This window comes from Gadus chalcogrammus, chromosome 5 (assembly GCF_026213295.1).
Source record: "Gadus chalcogrammus isolate NIFS_2021 chromosome 5, NIFS_Gcha_1.0, whole genome shotgun sequence".
NCBI lineage: Eukaryota > Metazoa > Chordata > Actinopteri > Gadiformes > Gadidae > Gadus > Gadus chalcogrammus.
In genome coordinates, this window is record NC_079416.1 from 1,715,746 (window position 1) to 1,735,043 (window position 19,298).

A 19,298-nucleotide genomic window follows, 5' to 3' on the forward strand; every position below is an offset into this window, starting at 1 on the left:
GAGTCAGGGGTTGACACTAAGGTTTCAAAAGCACTTGCCCATCGGGCAAGTACAGGTCAGGTTCAACTTGCCCGAATGTAATGTTCACTTGCCCAAATTATAATCAGAATCGTGAACGGGCCTCTTTTTGCCAGGCACCCGGCCTGGTTTTGGGGGGGCTCAGAAAAATCAGCCTAGCTCAGAATGAAGCTGAATGTTAGCTTCCACACATGTTGTGTTTAAAAAATAACAAACTTCTCTTTGTTTACTTATTTATCGAGCGGTCACATCGTGCCATGAATTGATTTCAGTCCACCGTTGCAACCTATTAAAGCTATCGCCAAGTTATATGTAGACCTGCATGATTGGATGCAAATGAACATAACTAAATGTCAGAGGTAGTAGCAAAGATATGTCTTTTTTAACTTTCAAGTTTCTTGAAGCTCTAACTGAATAATCACAATCGCGTTTCTAGTAGGGTTGTCAGTCACGATACTGTATTTTCTAACTTCAACACTATTCCTGGATAAAGATCGATATTCTATACCATTTTCGATATCAGGGGAAAAGTTTTTTTCAGGAAAGAACATACCCAAAGTAAATAGATTATATCTCCACAACTGCAAGGGCGATAATGTCATCTTTGGGCCAAAAGAAAGATTGTTGTACAAGTGAAATATTCAATGGGGATAATACTTGGTGAATAAAGCCATGGAACACAGCATAAGTGGAAGATAACATTTCCACCTGAAATAATTATCAGTATCAGTTGGTCGTTATCAGTTGGGAGCGATGTCTTACTATGAGACACAAATAAAGGTAGATATCTTACAATTTTGACACTTGACACCTCTATTTAAAGTTCAGGGCAATCGAATGCACCAAGCCAAACACTCGCAAATAAATATATGGCCACTAGATTGCGCCGAAGAATATGTTTTCTGATTGAAGTTGTTATTTGCGAGTTTCAGTCACAGTATGATATGGTTTGGACTGTTGGAATAAGTGGAGGCTCAGCTTTCATGTAATATATACAGTAGTTTGTGAGGGTCCAATTTCGTGAAAAAGATTGCTATTGCTGTGTGCATGTGCACAGTTATGAAACCCAAAACCGTGTTCTTGACTTTCCTTGATAATTTGCCTCAATCCAAAGTACTTCCAAACTGCACTCCTCCATCACTACTCCATTTAACTTCTACCTAAAGCGTTCGCGGAGGTGCTGCACTTGAGATACTAGCTGTGTTGGCAAACCTTAAGCGAATCACTGCCAGAGACCGCACTGCGAGTGAGTGACAGAAGGCGGGGCTATATTCGCACTGAAGCGATGCGTGTCTGTTAACTTGCTTTCCGAGAGAAGAGAAGACAGCGCACTGATCAATTGCAAATACTTCTATTTTGTGTGGTTTTGCGGAACAAAAGGTTGTTCTGCAGTTTCTAAAAACATTTGAATAAATAGCTTTTATATTAACATCCACCCAAAATCCACTTGCCCGTTCGAGCAACCAGAAAAAATCTCAACTGGCCCAAACATTTCTTTTACTTGCCCCGGGCAAGCGGGCAACCGTTAGTGTCAACCCCTGGCTGAGTGTCGTCAGCATAGCAGTGATAGGAAAAGCTGTGTGATGCAATTACCGAGCCCAGAGATCTGGTATAGAGGGAGAACAGAAGAGGCCCCAGTACAGAGCCTTGAGGGACACCAGTTTCAAGCATGCAAGGTTTGGACAAGGAGCCATTCCATGTCACTTGATAGGTGCGGTTCGTCAGGTAGGATGTGAACCAGGAAAGAGCAGATTCAGCGATGCCAAGTTCGGCAAGAGTGGCAAGAAGGATCTGGTGGTTCACCGTGTCAAATGCTGCGGACAGGTCGAGGAGAATGAGAACCGATGCCAGGGCCGAGGCTCTGGCAGCACGGAGGGACTCAGTCACAGTGAGGAGAGCCGTCTCGGTGGAGTGTGCCTTCTTGAAACCTGACTGGTGAGGGTCAGGGAGGTTGTTAGATGAGAGATAGGAGGACAGTTGGTTAGCAACGGCACGTTCCAGTGTTTTAGACAGGAATGAAAGAAGAGATACCGGTCTGTAGTTCTGGATGTCGGTGGTATTAAGAGTTTTTTTTTTTTGAGGAGAGGCTTTATTCTGGCAGTCTTGAAAGACGCTGGAACAATACCTGAAGTGAGGGAGGAGTTGATAATTGAGGTGAAAAATGGCAGGATCTCGCTTGAGACATCCTGGAGGAGAGAGGAGGGGATAGCGTCAAGGGGACAGGTGGTGGCTTGGTTAGATGTTATTATTCTGGTGACCTCGTCAGAGGTGAGAGGGCTAAATTGGGTAAAGACAGAGGAGGGGACGGGAGGAGGGAGAATGTAGGCAGGGATAAAAGAGGAGCTAATGTCCTTCACTTTCTGGGTAAAGTAGGTAACAAAGTCATCAGCAGTGTGGCAGGAAGGAGGTGGGGGTGAGGGAGGGTTGAGGAGGGACGAGAACAGGGAAAACAACATTTGATTGTTGACACACAAGAGGTGAAATCTGAAAGAAGGAAAAGATAGTGAGATAGATCATTAGGACAGTCTGATCTCTTCCATTTCCTCTCAGCTGCTCGCAATTTTGTTCTACAAGTCCGCAGAGGATGGGACAGCCAAGGCGGGGGCGGTGAAGATCGCACTGGTCTGGAGTGGAAGGGACGGAGGGAATCCAAGGAGGAGGAGAGGGAGGATAACAGAGTGTCTGAAGATTCATCTGTAGGTAGTTGAGAGAATCGTTCGATAGAAGGAAGTGAAGACAGAACAGTAGAGGCAAACATAGAGGGAGAGAGGGATTTGAGGTTATGGCGAGTGGTGACAATGTGGGAACTGGAGAGGAGGGAGGGAGAGGATTTCAAGGGGAGAGAAAAATAAACAAAGTGATGGTCAGACACAGGGAGCGGGGTAACGGAGAGAGCAGAGGTGTCGCAGGACCTGGTGAATATTAGGTCAAGCTGGTTCCCGGCCCTGTGTGTGGGAGGAGAAGGGGTTAGTGTTAAGTCAAAGGTGGCGAAAAAGTTGGTTAGTTCAGGTGAGTGCAACTTCTCTGGCAGGATGTTGAAGTCGCCGAGGATAACGAGTGGGGTGCCATCCTCAGGAAAGCAGCTTAGGAGGGCATCCATCTCGTCGTAGAAGTCACAGAGGGGTCCTGGAGGACGGTAGATCACCACAATGGAGAGCTTGATAGGAATGGTGACCGTGACAGCGTGGAGTTCAAACGCAGATCTGGCCAAGTGTTCTAGTGGAAGGACCTGGTAGGACCACATGGGCGTGATGAGGAGTCCGGTCCCCCCTCCTCGCACGGATGGTCTAGGGGTGTGCGAGAATGAGTAAACGGTGGAGAGGGCAGCAGGAGTAGCCGAGTTCTCTGGAGTGATGCAGGTCTCTGTCAGGGCCAGGAAGTGAAGGGTCATGAGGGACGCGTAGGTTGAAATCAAGTCCGCCTTCTTGACCGCCGACTGGCAGTTCCAGAGTCCTCCCATGACCTCAAGGTCAGTGTAAGCACGGGTAGGTGGATGGCAAAGATTAGACGGGTTACTGCGCCGAGCAGAGGAGCCATGGTAACGCCGTCTACGGGTAGAAATCCTGACAATGATTGAAGTACGACACATAGCTGCAATAGTAATAGGTGGCCTCCCCGGGGCTTCCTTGAGGGACTCCCGCAGAGAGACTCCCTTAGTCTTTGTTTCCCGGGTCTTCGTTTGCTGGGTCCTGACGCTAACAGTAGCTAGCCCTTAAATGGGCATGGTAGCTGAGGCAGACTTAGCTCCGCCCAGCTATCAAGCCTTTTGTTTCCCCTTAAGTGACAGAAACTAGACAGAGTCGTCTACTAACCGATTACTCTTCTCAAATCAAATCATTAAATGATCACATTTGGGTCTACACCTGCCCAATTACCTGTGTCTCTGCCTAGTTGCTTCTGATAAAGGTGCCTAAATGTAAGTTGTAAATGTAAGTATCATGTCTGAGAAGCTTACTTGACGTTTCTATACTCTCTGCTATTTATTTGTTGGTTTCTACCTCTCCTCTACAGATGGCAATGCAATCCAAAGGAATCGTGTGTTCTTCAGGTTATATAGCACCTTGTATCCACAATACAATACTACACGATACATCAAGACACATTCCTCAAGCCTGCTCAAATTTGTCCATACGATATATAAATGTTGTCGTGGTAATAATATTTTCTTCTCTATACAGCCAACCAATTAATGATAATGTTTTCAGGTGGCAATGCAGGTATGGCTGCAGCTCATGTTGCCAGAAAAATGGGTCTGCCGGCCACCATCATAGTTCCCTCTTCTTCTCCACCCCTTGTTGTCCAGAAGCTGCAGGATCAGGGAGCCACTGTGAAGATAACAGGAGAGGTGCAGGACTTCATTGTACTTGCAGCACTTTGTTTTTGGTCAATTCTCTGCTAATGTTATAGTGGATTTGTTTTCTCTGTTTTGTAAACACAAAGCAGGCCTTGTACAATTTTATCAAAAGTGATTTATTGAAAACCTCCAAAATGTATGCATCTTAAAATGGCTGCTTGGAATGTGGAAAACAAAATGTAATCATGCATTTCAAAACGCTGGTGAAGAGGCTCGTATGGGCTGAGAGTGTAGTTTGGAATTATTCTACTTCTTTGTCCAATAGCGACCAGAGGTACGGCTCATTGTATTGGGTTAGGGTTAGAACCGACTCAGATGGAGATGTGGACTTATGGCGGCACACTGTTGGCTTGGCCAGTGAGGACCTGTGGTAGACTAAAGGTATAATTCAACCTATGGTAACAGAGCAAGTGTTACTTGTGTAGTTGTGTGTGATATGAAAACATTAGACTCATGCTTTGGAGGCGGTGCTAAAGTAATGCAGATTGAAAATGCAGATGAGTGTGGACGAATGCCTAGGATGTGTATTTATATGAAATGCCGATCTCATCCTTGTGGCACAATTCAAATGTAGCAGATCTTTATAGATTCTTTATCTCCAGGTTTGGGATGAGGCCAACACTGAGGCACTCAGACTAACGGAGACGGAAGGACTGACCTATGTCCCTCCCTTTGACCACCCGCTTCTATGGTACACACACACACACACACACACACACACACACACACACACACACACACACACACACACACACACACACACACACACACACACACACACACACACACACACACACACACGGACACACACGGACAGACACATGCACACCAAGGGTCATACATGTCATATATGAGTAGAGTTACCATAAAACTTCTGGTCTATAAAAATACATTTTGTATATATATATAATCTATATTTTTTAAGAATGCCCTCTTCAACCCTATTCATTCCCACACACTTGCATTCACACGCATACCAGGGAGGGCCATTCCACTGTGATTACAGAGATTGCGGCCTCCATGGGATGGAAGCAGAAGCCTGGGGCTGTGGTTGTGTCTGTTGGGGGAGGAGGCCTCCTCTGTGGGGTCGCCCAGGGCCTCAGAGGCGTGGGCTGGGAGGATGTACCTATCGTTACTATGGAGACGGTGGGAGCAGACTGTTTCAATGCTGCAGTGAAGGCCGGGACCATCGTCACGCTGGAGGCCATCACAAGGTGGAAACATGTGAATGTTTTAGGATTATCCAAGTGGGATTAGGACTTTGAATTTTATTTGAGACATTGCTGCTGTCTTGCAAATGTTACATGTAAGGAATTACTGTTTAAAGATTTACATTTGTATTGAACATGGTTTATTACTCGACTGGAATGGGATAAACCAATCTGATCTTTTTTTGCCTCTACATACTTCATAATCCCATTTTAATACTCAATTTCCATAATCCCAAATTAATACTCAATTCCAAACTGACCTTTGCACTGGATGAATATTCCAGAAAAGCAACACAAAAAGTATTTGTTGCTGCAGTGATGTGTGAATATGTAAATACATGTTTTATAAAGGCTAGCCTATTGTTAAACATTTTAATGAAAAAAAAACAAACATTGGTATATCTGATCGGTATTGGAATAGACCGATACTTCAGATGGCAGTATTGGTATATGTGATCGGTATTGGAATAAGCCAATACTTCAGATTGCAGTATTGGTATTTGATCATTAATGGAAAGTGGTATCCTGCCATCCCTATAAAGCTACGACTTTAAGGTGCAATTTTTTCCACCTTCTCTCACGTGTTTTTCACTTTTCGGTAAAACAGAATGTGACTAGTGAATTTTCTGATGATAAATATCACCACTACAATAGACATCACCCCATTACCTCTCTGTTGTTTCATCATTCTTCACCTTCTCTTTAATCCGAACCTCGAATACAGTGAGGCTAAATGTCTCGGAGCAAAGACGGTTTGCAGAAAGGCGTTCCAGTACAGCCAGTCCACTGAGCAGGCCATCATATCTGAACTGGTGACAGACCAGCAAGCTCTCCATGCGGTTGAAACATTCCTTGGTAAGTCAAGTGTGTGTTGGCTTCTGTTACATGAGGGGAGGTTAGGGTTAGGGTTGCCTGGAGGTATAAAAAAAGCTGAACTAGGGAAATAGTTCACCGAGCTACCCCGACAAACCAAATGGTCTGGAAATACATTTAAATTAGACTGTGGGCCAATGTGTCTAACAGGTGCAAAGTTTTACACGCGATGACATTTTGCAGGTCAATTAGTGGCTTGTGAAGGGAGCCAAATGAGATGGGTCGGGTCTTCCCCTCACAGAACTTCCCTTCCCTACACATCCTCATTCCTCATGTTGTCAACAACTTGAGGAACTTTGGGTCATAAGAGCTAGACGACTCCAGCTCCCACAATGCATTCCTCCGTGTGTGTTCATTGTGAACAATGGAAAAGCATTTGTTTCTGTTGGCTTTCTTCATGACATCTCTTTCTGCTATTAATGTGTGTGTGTGTGTGTGTGCGTGTGTGTGCTCAGATGAGGAGCGTGTGTTGGTGGAGCTAGCGTGTGGAGCGGCATTAGCAGCGGTCTACAGCGGAGTCATTCAGCGCCTGCAGGATGAAGGTATCTCTTATGGATATAGCTGCTTTATTTTTTAATACATAGATCTAATATTTTAGACATATCATTGTGTTTTCCCTACAAGTAAACATGGTATATGAGTTCCAGAAAACATGTTTTTGAAGCGGTTTGCTGGAAATAGCTTAATTTAATATATAATAATAATCATATAATATATAGGTATCTAGTATCTATATAATATAATATCTAATATCACGGCCAAAAGCTGTGTGCGCCTCGGATGATATTATGAATCATAAAGACTGCATCTGACGTCTCTGGTACTTCCACAACAAGTAAAGACTCTGGGGGTTATCTCGGCTATGGTTGAGAAGAATTGGGAAGGAACTTTGGCTTTGACTCTCTGAAGTCCAGATCTAACCGCGACATGAGGAGAAAGGGATTGTACTCCGGAGCTGAGCTGCCGGGCTGCTGCCGGAGCTCGCCAGACTCCCTGCCAGGCAGTCACACGGCAAACTGACAAATTAGACATCAATCTCCCTGCTTCTGGAATGAGCGAACATCTCCGCCCAGCGCTCGTCCGCTGGTCCACAAAATCTTATCGATGCTCTGATTGGAGGGGGGTGGGGAAGTGGGAGGTAATATTCAAATGTGCCCCCTTCCTACGTAGGAGGGGGCGCCGAAACTGACTCAATTTGGTACTTTCAGAAATGCATATCTCACTCAAAAAAGTATGCAGACTTATTTCAAAGTTTGAATAAGTGTGGGAGCACCAGAGACCCAAAACAACACCCCAAATCCCAGGAAAAGTGTTGTTTTCATAATATGTCCCCTTTAAAAAATATATTATATTTATTTATTTGTAACGTTTGTTCCCAAAGAAAAAGTGAAATATTGTATATATCTGAAAGTTCCTAGCAAAGCTATCTTACAACATCATTACTTTAAAGGTAATCATCCAGTAGGATTAACAGGATAACCTCAACAATGCAAAAATGTATGAGCACATTGTGTTTCCAGGTCGTCTGCCCAGGCCTCTGGGTTATCTGGTGGTGATCGTGTGCGGTGGCAGCAGCATCAACAGGGAGCAACTGGCCAACCTCCAAAAGAAGATCCCTCGGCCGACCTGAAGGCTTGTGTTGTAGTGGCCAAGATTATTCTTGGGTGTGTTGTCCTCATAATTTTAGTTTTGTGTCCAAATCATCACCCGAAAATAATAAACAGTCACATTTCCTAACGGTAATGGCTCTCGGAAATAGCAATATGAAAATGAAGTTGAGGGACCAAACCGGTTCATTAAAGGCGACCAGCACCCAGACCATCTGACCCTGGAGCAGGCGTAGGGTGGAGGGTTAGACCCCCAGTAGACCCCAGACCCCCAGACCCTCACACCAGTAGCCCTCAGACCAGACCCTCAGACCAGTACACCCACAGACCAGTACACCCTCAGACCCTCAGACCAGTAGACCATCAGACCCCCAGACCCTCAGACCAGTAGACCATCAGACCCTCAGACCAGTAGACCCTCAGACCAGTAGACCCTCAGACCCCCAGACCCTCAGACCAGTAGACCCTCAGACCAGTAGACCAGGAAAACCTCAGACCCTCAGATGTCGTTCTGCCAGTATCTGGCGCAGGTCACAGCTGATTGGGTGGGTTCAGCCAGGTCCTGGGGTCACAGGTCACAGCTGACGGGGTCGGTTCAGCCAGGTCCTGGGGTCACAGGTCACAGCTGATGGGGTCGGTTCAGCCAGGTCCTGGGGTCATAGGTCACAGCTGATGGGGTCGGTTCAGCCAGGTCCTGGGGTCACAGGTCACAGCTGATGGGGTCGGTTCAGCCAGGTCCTGGGGTCACAGGTCACAGCTGATGGGGTCGGTTCAGCCAGGTCCAGCTCCATGCTTTCATAAGTGATTTGCACCTCCGCTGCTCCACTCGTAGTTGAGTCTTCCAGGTTAGCGAGGTTAGGGCAGTTGCACGGATGGTTGACGGATCAGCGCCCCACCTTATGTTTACCAGTTTGCGCAGGATGTTGTTGCGTGTGTTGACCGTGGCTTTGGTGTTCTGGAGGTAGGTTTTGAAAGAGAGCGTCCTGTCGAGTGTGACTCCGAGGTACACGGGGTGGAGTTCACCCCTTCTGAAGCGCCTCTCTCTCTCTCTCTCTCTCGCTCTCTCTTTCATTCTCTCTTTCATTTTGTGGAGCTCGGTAATTGTCTGAGGAGCACATTTGTTTCAGTTTTTTTTTTTGAGGAGGTCTGCTTAAAAAAACGGAAATATTGACATATCTATAACTAGAGGGTGCACTGTACTGTCTGTGCACACTCTCTCTCTCGCCTGAAAAAAATGCTCCCATTCAAAATGCATTGGTTTACATTTCCTTCTGTGTAGCACGATAAAAGTCTGACAATCGTGCTCTGGGACATGATTCAATAGATTAACATTCGTGCGCATGAGCATGAAATCGTAAGAAACCGGGTTGGACTTCTTTATGTCAGGCTTTAAATCCAACAGCAGGAAGCACAACAAAAAGAGTGGAACGAGTGATTCCTAAATAATTATGTTTGATAGAAAACCAACTGTTTGTTTTATGATAAGACACATAAATGATGTGATAAAGGACACATAAAACAATTATTTACATTAAAATGTACAGATGTATGAATATAGAAATCATAAAGGTGAAAGCTCTTAATTACTGCAAGAGAAAGCTAAAAACAGAAAATGAACTTACTTAGCATTATTTCTGTTTCCATTTCATGGTAGGCATGCTATTTATTAAAATAAATATTTTGTTTGCATTTAGAGTAAGAATTTAAAACTATCCGTTGAACATCTGTTTTGATAGGATTACGTTTTACAACTCGTTGACGACCCTTCCCCATGCACTTCTAGCTAGGCTAGCCATGTGCATTTGTTTTCAAAGAAGCCGGCGAATGCGTGGAGCCATGTCCGAAGTAGATGTTCATAAAGTGTAGACAAGGTTATACATTTTTTTAAATGGTGTATTTGTATTGCAATAAACATAGATCCAGCCTTTCTTATAGTTGACGGGGAGAATTTATATCCTAGATTATAATTGTTTTATCTTTGGTTGAACAGAACAATCAGTGTAAGAGTGTTGGCCAACATAATACATAACGATAGCACCGACAGTCGCCTCTTGGGTCCCTTATCAGTCGATTGATCCATGATGAATGCAACAATTGCCGTAAGTGGCTGTTTATATCTAGCCGGTGCCATGTTTGGGGGCATAGACCATAGACATCATATAGGTAGACGCCGCCTCCACTGCTTCAGCCCGTTGCCTCGGCGAAACGCGTCGCCGCCATATTGGTACGGGAGCTCTCTGAAGCCAGAGGTCTGTCAGACGTGTCAAACAAGCGCAAGTTGCCAGGAGCTGCGGTTTATCTGGATAAAAATCACGATAACATTTTACATTTCGCAACCAATTTCATGGAGTATTCAAGGGTTTATGCTCTACGTGAAGTGTGTGAAAAACATTTGCCTCTACGTTACTTTGAATATATATATATATATATATATATATATATATATATATATATATATTATAATATGAATATATACCTATACTTAAAATATATATTATATTATATTGTTTCACATATTATATATATCATATATATGTTATTCCATTGCACATTATACTGAGTAATTATATTATATTGTATGCTATGTTATTTATATTACAGTTCAACTATTGAGATGTGTATGTATATATTGAGATGTGTATATTTTTACTGCTATAGAAATATATAGCTTTTTTTGGTAATGTTGATTTGTGAAATAAATGTGTATTGCCAATTGCACTGTTCAAGGTTTCTTAATGCACATACTTGAAAAGGAACTATTATACTATGAAAAACACACTGACTGCCAGTTTCTCACTATTTGATGTATGCTCTTTGTCAATACGTAGTAACTAAAGAAGCACTATTTCGATAGTTTATAGATCTTCTCAGTGTTTTCAAAGTGCACGGGCTGTGCAAGAAAAGTGAGCGTTTATCATAGACCCATGCACATGTATGACTGGCGATTTAACTAGCGAGATTCAAAGTAACGTAGAGGCAAATCTTTTTCACACACTTCACGTAGAGCATAAACCCTTGAATACTCCATGAAATTGGTTGCGAAATGTAAAAGGTTATCATGATTTTTATCCAGATAAACCGCAGCTCCTGGCAACTTGGGCTTGTTTGACACGTCTGACAAACCTCTGGCTTCAGAGAGCTCCCGTAACAATATGGCGGCGACGCGTTTCGCCGAGGCAACGGGCTGAAGCAGTGGAGGTGTCACGTTAAAATTGTACCGGGGGCGAAAATTGTACCGGCCTACGTCATCGTTTGTTTACATCCTGACAACCTGCCCGGCAACAGACGACGCGATGCAGAAAACATGTTTCCAAACGACGAAATAACATAATACAGATAGCGGATCGCTATCTGTATTATGATAGATAGCGATAACACTTGTTTTTACTTTATATTTGTATTGTATTTAATTGTTTAATCGAAACAATAAAAAGCAAAACGGGCGATCGCGTCAAATGACAAATGTTTTGCCCGCGAAACGGGCGATCGCGTCAAATGACGTAGGAGGGTTCTTGAAACATAATACAGATAACGGATCGCTAGATAACACTTGTTTTTACTTTATATTTGTATTGTATTGAATTGTTTAATCGAATTTAGCTAGTAAACTGAGTGTTTTAAGCAGGTTTCATAGTCTAGAATGTTCAAGAACCTTCCTACGTGATTTGACGCGTCATTTGACGCGATCGCCCGTTTTGCGGGCACATTTTTTTATTGTTTTGATTAAACAATTAAATACAATACAAATATAAAGTAAAAACAAGTGTTATCGCTATCTATCATAATACAGATAGCGATCCGCTATCTGTATTATGTTATTTCGTCATTTGGAAACATGTTTTCTGCATCGCGTCGTCTGTTGCCGGTCAGGTTGTCAGGATGTAAACAAACGATGACGTAGGCCGGTACAATTTTCGCCCCCGGTACAATTTTAACGTGACAGCGGTGTCTACCTCGGTCTACCTATATGTCTATGTTTGGGGGTATGTCTGTGCCGTAAAGCATTTTCGAAACTACAATCTGACTACATTTTCGAGGCGCGATTGGATACTTCCGCTGCGTCACATCCGGATTGTGTCGGTCCGAACAGAGCAAGTGGCATATTCGCTTTTTCCTAGGAGAACGACAAGGGGCAATGAAACACCCACCAAACGACCCAGAAATGGTTGTAGAACCATCAGAATGCATAGTGGGCATTTGAATTATAGTCTAGTTCAGCAAAGTAAGTTTCTGAATCAATCTTGCTTTTAAAAAACAATGACGAAATACTAAACTCTTTTTAAACTAGCAAAATAATGACAGCTCCTGAGCATTTTGGGACAGAAAATACAAAGTTTTTTTACTGTAATTGCATTTGAAAGAAAAGGTTAAAGAAATGAATAAGGACATCGTCAAATAACAAAACAACACTTTCCACGAAGTGATCTGTTACAACACTTTGTTATGATGTTACTGGGTTAAGCCTTTACTAGAAACTTAAAATCTAAAAGACAGTAAGCAGTGCAAAAACCCCATAAAGCAGAGCACAAGGGTAAGCTACCAGTAGCTGTTGATCTTCCATGGCCAGCGTTGAGATAAAGATCTTGGAAGCAGACATACTGCACCATCCAACAACCAACAACGCTAAAAGAGTCCCCAGGTAGCCTCTGGAAGAAAGGTAAAGACAACAGGAAGGAAATTCATTCAATAAAAAGTATTTAATAAATACTCGAGGAAATGTCAGCCTTAAAAAATACACACCTTACGGAAGTGATTTTGAATTCTCGAGAATAAAGTTGTCTTTATAATGATGGGGCATTGTCAATGCTAAGAAATACACTGATCTTGATCTTTTATTCTGTGTTTCATTATGGTTACAACCTGTTTGAAATGTGTGACTCCGTTCACAATTGTCCTGTCAGATGCAGACCACACATCATCTATACCTTTAAACATGAATGTGCTTCCATTATGCTATACTGCCACAAGTAGGATAATCACTACTAATAAAGCTACGTTAAACCAGCAATAGGCAAGTTTAGCTTGCCCCACATGTTTGATTCAATTTAGTTTTAATTGAGTCCCGTGGTTCTCATTTTCTCATATCTTTTCAACTACTGGCCATTGCTATAGATTTGATTGCATGACAACTATGAGACTCAATCGAAAACAAAGTAGGATGAGCCTGATAAAATTCTGAGAAAGTAGAATGAATAAACTGAGACGACTCACTATTTGAATGTCGTGTGCACAAGATGTTTATACTCACTGTAAAGAGACAAAGACTGCAAATGCGGAGAGGACCACCATGGGCAGCAGACAGTAGCCCAGTATGCTGGCCACACAGCCACAGGACACGGCCAGGGAGCTCATCATGTTGAGCAGCAGGTACACCCCCAGACAGGACATGGCACTGATTCCATAGATGTAGCCAAAGTGAACTTTGCCTGCCTAAGCATTGGTAGAAATGTTGTTTGTGGCATGTTTTCCTAGCAGGTTCAATTTGTGCTTCACAAGAACAACATTTAAAAAGAAAACAATTGTAGAACACAAGAAGACAAGATCATTATGTCTCTTTTTAAACAAAGAAATGACAACCTAAACGACAGAATAGGTTGTTTGAATAGGTTGTCCAAAACGACACATATGAATGTTTTAGACCCCTACCAACTGTTCTAGAAACAAATATACTTCACGTAAAGCAAGGCTCTGTCTACCAAAACAGCGGAAAAAAAACAATATTTAAAAAAATATATCTGCTTTCAAATGCGTTTTGATAAAATTTCTAGCGATAACTGCATTTTATTTTCGTAATCTTCAGTAATCAGTGAATGTATATGATATAGATTACATTGTATAGGATATAGTTTGTCAGTTTATGCAATGTTTTCTATCGCTGCCATGGTGATTCATATAGACGCTGCTATCCCTGAAACCACACAGCTTGCATGTTGTTCGAATCATTGTCTTTGCAATATGTAACACTACGGCCTTACAAATTCTTTTTTTTTGCTTGGGAAATTTCCTTTCCCAATGAGGTGACCCAGAAATAATTGGAGGAAAGGTGGTTTCGAATTCAGAAAATGCTTAGGAAAGGTGCTTTGATGCAAACTTTAACCCACTTTTAGCATAGGTTACTCCTGAGCATTCTTTATGGAAGGAAAGGAGGTATTTGTCACCGATATGCTTTAAGGCGGCAATATTTAAAGCAACAGGCCACCAACCACGTTTACTATGGGAGATCCCAATTCACCCCAATTCCCAATTCACATTAACAGCCCCCGGGGGCTGTTAATGTGAATTTGGATTCAAGTGGCCAAAAATATTCCCGTTGGCCTAGTTCGACCTAAGTGATTCTCACTGTTGGCGACAACCTGATTGAAATCAATCAGATGGATGGAAAGAGCACTTCTGTAGCCCATCTATCGAAAATTGTAGTTTCACGCTACAGACCTACATCAGCAATTCTCACCAGAACCCACGATTTGTAGGGTATTTTAACAGACAAATTGGTGTCGAACCCTATAAAAGACAGCTGTTAGAAATGTAGTGCAATGGCTTATCTTGTGTCATTGGAGGACTTGGCACACTCTGATCTACTTGGTGAATGGCCAAGTTTTTGGCGTTAAGTTTAACCGCAACCATTTTCTTTTTACTTCAGATAGTGTTTTCTCTTCAGACCCAACTGGGATAACTGCATCAGTCACTTTTTTCCATGCAGCAAGTTTTCTTTTATTAAGTTTTGAGCCTTTTCTTCGCATGGTTGACAAATAAGGCCCCTTAACACCGTGATCACCGACTAATAACAACACTTCCTGTAGGGCTGGATGTATATTATATTATCTACTAATTAAACCCTGAAGGCCAAGGTTTACTACTCCGACTCCGTAATCTGTTCTCCAACTCCTTCACTACGGAGACCCCTTGAGCCTTCGCAGCTCTCTGTCGGGAGGTCCGATACGCAATGCATTTGCCGCCCGATCGATTCTTATATACTGACTACTAACCATGTAAATAGTGCTGTTAATAAACTTCCAAAGCTTTTCAAATCATATTTGTTGTTTTATTGGTAGGCTACCTTAATGTGAAAAGTAAACAAGGTAAATAAGGTGCGAAGTCAAAACGGTAAAAGTGATTCTGGAAATGATGTTGTTAGTGGATCAATCCCAACCCTTGCCGTCTCCATCCATCTCCGTTGCCTCGACGGATAGTTACAAAATATTGGATGCGCACGTAGAGCTACGGAGAGGGTCTCCGCCAGCGACTCTGTGTACAGCCCTTTACGGAGTAGCCTAGTATAAACCAGCCTTCATGCCTGATTCATATAACAGAGGGCAGACATTTGAGTTTTTTCCACCTACTGGGATGGGTTTACGCCTCATGCCCACTGCACCGTCAGTCAAAGGACTGGGAAGGCGTGGCTGACGGTTGGGGGAGGTTTCCAGGGTCGTCAGAGCCCGAGTAGTGTCACAGTGCTTAAAGGCGTAATGCCTCGTGCCCACTGCCTCCGTCCGTTGACTGATCCCCATTGACTTTGAATGGGGACGGACGCGCAATGCATTGTGGATCCGTCCGTTCCGTTGGAGCCTTCGGCTCCGTCAGAAAGTTGAAAAATGTTTTTCGACTTTTTCGGCAGCGACGGATCCGTCATCCAATCAGATCGCGTATGCAAATTTAAGCACTGTGACGCGACTCGGGCTCTGACGATACTGGAAAGCGGGAAAGCGGGTCATCTTGCATCGCAACAAGCAGGAAGAAGCGGGAAGAACCCGGCGAAGCGATTTGATTGGCTGACGGATGCCTCTGCAAAGACTACTCCCCCATCCGTCAGCCACGTCTTCCCACGTCCGTTGACTGACGGTGCAGTGGGCATGTAGCGTAAAGGCCCATTCACACCCTATGGTAAATACGGATACGGACCGTTTCGTCCGGTCCCGGAGGTGTTTCGTCCGTAAATGGGTCCGTCGCCTCTGAGCTTACGAATCCGGAGTGCTCCGGGAGAACCGGAGCAATACCATCGGAAATCGAGGCGGCAGTATAGAGTCAAAAGTCAGACCATTCGCGAAAATATAGAGTAGTATAATATCTCATATATATATATATATATATATATATATAGTATTTGACGTTTTGTACTTATATTATACTATATACCTGACATTTTTATTTTATTGTTTTGGCAATGAGTTTTAACTGGTCATTTAACAACATTTTGAGGAGATAATCTGCGGGTTGGTGAGGGGTGTCACATGCCACCGCACACTTTTTGCACTCTCTTTTGCCGATTTCGGATGACGCAAAGCAAAATCATCTCTACAGATGCATGTTTGCGATTGTCAATGCCGTTAATTTGTGAAACGACAGTCACTGCCTTCTAGAGGATTTATTGCGTACTATCCAACGCTGAAACCAGACGGAGGTATGAAGGGTAGTTCCGGGGGCAACGTTTGGGGCGACGGACGAATTTCGTCCGGATCCGGAGGTATGGATCGGCCTTTAGGGTTAAGCAGGGTTGCCAACTTTGGATCTTTGGCTGGAGAGAGACTCTGTAAATAATTGCATCTAAAAAAATAATTTTGGTTCGGAGTCGACTCCGACTCCGAACCATTCGCCGAACCTATAATCTGACGTTTCAGGTGAAAGGTTTTCAGCGAATCAGCGGACTCCCGGAGCACTATATCTATCGAATTTTATATTATATAATAATAATAATAATATATAATATTAGATAATATATAGGTATCTATATAGTATAATATCTAATATCACGGCCAAAAGCTATGTGCGCTGTGCGGAGCGTGAGTCCGGCGGGAGTCCGGCAGCTCCACTCCGGGGGCCTCATGTACTAAGGTTGCGTACGCACAAAAACGTGGCGTACGTCCTTTTCCACGCTCACGTTCAGATGTACAAAACGTGAAATGACCGTAAAAATGTGCGGTCCCCACGCCAGCTCCAGAGCTGTCGTACGCACGTTTCTACAGCTATTGTTCCTTTGGCGACACTTAAGGCGGCTGCATGCTTCAGCGTTGGTGTTACGTTGTTGCGCAAAATTTACTCAAAGCAATTCATGCTCCCTTTTAGGTTGCGCGTGTTGCGCGTGTTGCCAAGCAATTTACCGCCAGAACAGTAGGTGGAGTAATATGTGGAGGAAAGTTTTTCGTTGAAGACGACCTCGAGAATGACGTCTTTGTCTGTGGGAGTCGTTGGTTTGTTTATGTGCCAGATCGTGTTCTCCCCATACACAGTGAATGATGGCAACAGACAGAGGAACAGGGGTGATGAAGTTGTTGATCATTGGGGTTGTATAAATGTGCATATCTCTCTACATTTTAAAACGACATAATGTGTTGGCAGCAAAGTTAACTTCACTTCAGGTTAATGCTTTTGTATATGAGCCTGCCGGGTGATACTCCAGACAGGAAGTAGTAACCAGACCAGCAAACCAATCACAGCCTTGCAGGCTGGGCGGCTCGCGTAAAAGCTTACGTAAAAAATGACGCAAGTCTAGAAAAATCGCCCGACGCACGCAAGACGTGAGAAGTCGCGCAAGGGGGGCGCAAGGGCCTCTTGCGCTTGCGCTTACGCTTACGTAACCGAGCATAAACCAGCCTTTAGAGGTGACGCTGGGAAACAAAGGAGAAAACCATGACTCATCAGAGTGATTTGCACATCAGAGACACACTAATGAACGATTAACACACCTTGCAATTATATGGGTGGCTATAAAAGCATGCGCAATGGATGAAGAAAATTGTTTTAAAAATGGCTGCGTTAGCGTTGTTAGAGGACATCGCAAATGGTCAAATCCGAAGGGAACGTATATTTAGGGAACGCGAGGACTTACTCGCAAATGATGATGATTGGCTCATGAGCCGATTTCGTTTCCCCAGGCCAGTATTACTGGAGCTGTGCGCAGAGCTGCGGCCGGCCCTAGAGCGTCACACAGCCAGGAGCCAGGGGTTGTCCGTGCCCACACAGGTGCTGACCACGCTGGGGTTCCTGGCAACAGGGGCCTTCCAGCGGGAGCTGGCCGATCGGTCAGGAGTGTGCCAGTCCACCCTGAGCCGAGCCATGCCAGCTGTGTGGGACGGAATCATCATATGAGATTAATATGAGTCCAGACCGGCCTCATATGCATTAATGCATTAATATGAGATAATTAATGCATTCAAAGCCGAGCCACGCCGCCTTGCCCTGTGAATTCAGTTGCAGCGCAAATATAGCAGCAAATACGTTACATTCTTAACCCAGCAGCGGTGTTGTTCAGATACTGATTAAATGGGTTTGTTAACCATGCGTAATAGTATGGCTCCATGAGTATGCGCACACGTTCTATGTGTTCTTCATCTCTGGGCACTGCGTCCCTTTATGTTTTGCAGCGGTTGCATTTGTTCTCTGTTAAAATACATGGTTAATGTATTATTTTGGAGTTAATAAATTTGAAAAAAAAAAACAGGAACACCACTAGTTTCTGGCTACGCCACTGGTGTCACCGATCAAAGCGGCCACTCTCAAATCGAAGGGGGAGAGTTCCCCCACTCCCGTCCCCCCTCCTGTTGCGGTCACGCTTCGGCGGTGGGCAGAAACCCTCCGCTTCACCTCCACCTTGAGGTCTGACCACTTTTTTTTAATTTCAGAGTGTGTGCGCTGCTGAGACCCTACTGCATTGACGGCCTCGCAAACACGCTCCCACTCACTTCTCTTTTGTTTTGCATTTATCCCTGTTGACAGGGTTCCAAATAGCATATGCTTGCGCATTTCTACCTCGTGGAGCAACATCTCGAGCTCGGACTCCGTGAAGTTTCGTTTTTTGCCTCTGTTCATGGTGCCAGGTGATCGGATTAAGAGGTGAATCTCAGGTCCAGAGGCCTCTTTAAATGAAATTGCATATTTAAATGAGGGCGTGGACAGGGAGGAGTTTGGCACCTCGGCATATGCGCTCAATTCCACGTTGATTGAGATGTACAAAAGAAACGTGCTTGGATCCATGCGTTCGCACACTTTGATACATCTGAATTTATTTGTGCGTAAAACAGTTTCTGGGTTTTGGCGTACGCCATGATTTTGGCGTTTCATACTGAAACGGAGTTTCAGTATGAAATCCACGCAAGTCTTAGTACATGAGGCCCCGGGAGTCTGGCGGAGGAGCTCTGGCGGCGGAGCAAATTGGACATAATTTCGAATGTTTTTTGCCTGCCTTTCAATTTATTAATTGCATTTATGTTTCAAAAACTTTTAAAATGGTGTAACGGATTA

General features: G+C 43.8%; 2 protein-coding genes across 8 annotated transcripts in view; one reads left to right on the forward strand and one right to left on the reverse strand.

Moving 5' to 3' along the window:
• The window catches only part of sdsl (serine dehydratase-like), a 32,596-nt gene extending 22,086 nt beyond the window's left edge, over positions 1-10,510 (forward strand). For 2 of the 4 annotated variants that reach the window (XM_056590330.1, XM_056590329.1), the window contains exons 3-9: positions 4,030-4,066; positions 4,224-4,363; positions 4,975-5,063; positions 5,353-5,586; positions 6,308-6,438; positions 6,912-6,998; positions 7,977-10,509. In XM_056590330.1, the coding sequence (XP_056446305.1) occupies positions 4,030-4,066; positions 4,224-4,363; positions 4,975-5,063; positions 5,353-5,586; positions 6,308-6,438; positions 6,912-6,998; positions 7,977-8,086 (828 nt within the window). In that variant the 3' untranslated portion in view covers positions 8,087-10,509. Of the gene's footprint in view, positions 1-4,029; positions 4,067-4,223; positions 4,364-4,974; positions 5,064-5,352; positions 5,587-6,307; positions 6,439-6,911; positions 6,999-7,976 lie in introns of all 4 variants that reach the window. The other 2 variants (XM_056590331.1, XM_056590333.1) reach the window with 2 other exon arrangements.
• Positions 10,511-12,375: 1,865 nt separating this feature from the next.
• The window catches only part of LOC130382282 (protein YIPF7-like), a 32,768-nt gene continuing 25,845 nt past the window's right edge, over positions 12,376-19,298 (reverse strand). For 2 of the 4 annotated variants that reach the window (XM_056589930.1, XM_056589933.1), the window contains 2 exons: positions 13,312-13,493; positions 12,376-12,709 (listed from right to left, as the gene is read on the reverse strand). In XM_056589930.1, the coding sequence (XP_056445905.1) occupies positions 12,547-12,709; positions 13,312-13,493 (345 nt within the window). In that variant the 3' untranslated portion in view covers positions 12,376-12,546. Of the gene's footprint in view, positions 12,710-13,311; positions 13,494-17,662; positions 18,121-19,298 lie in introns of those variants that run through there. The other 2 variants (XM_056589932.1, XM_056589931.1) reach the window with 2 other exon arrangements.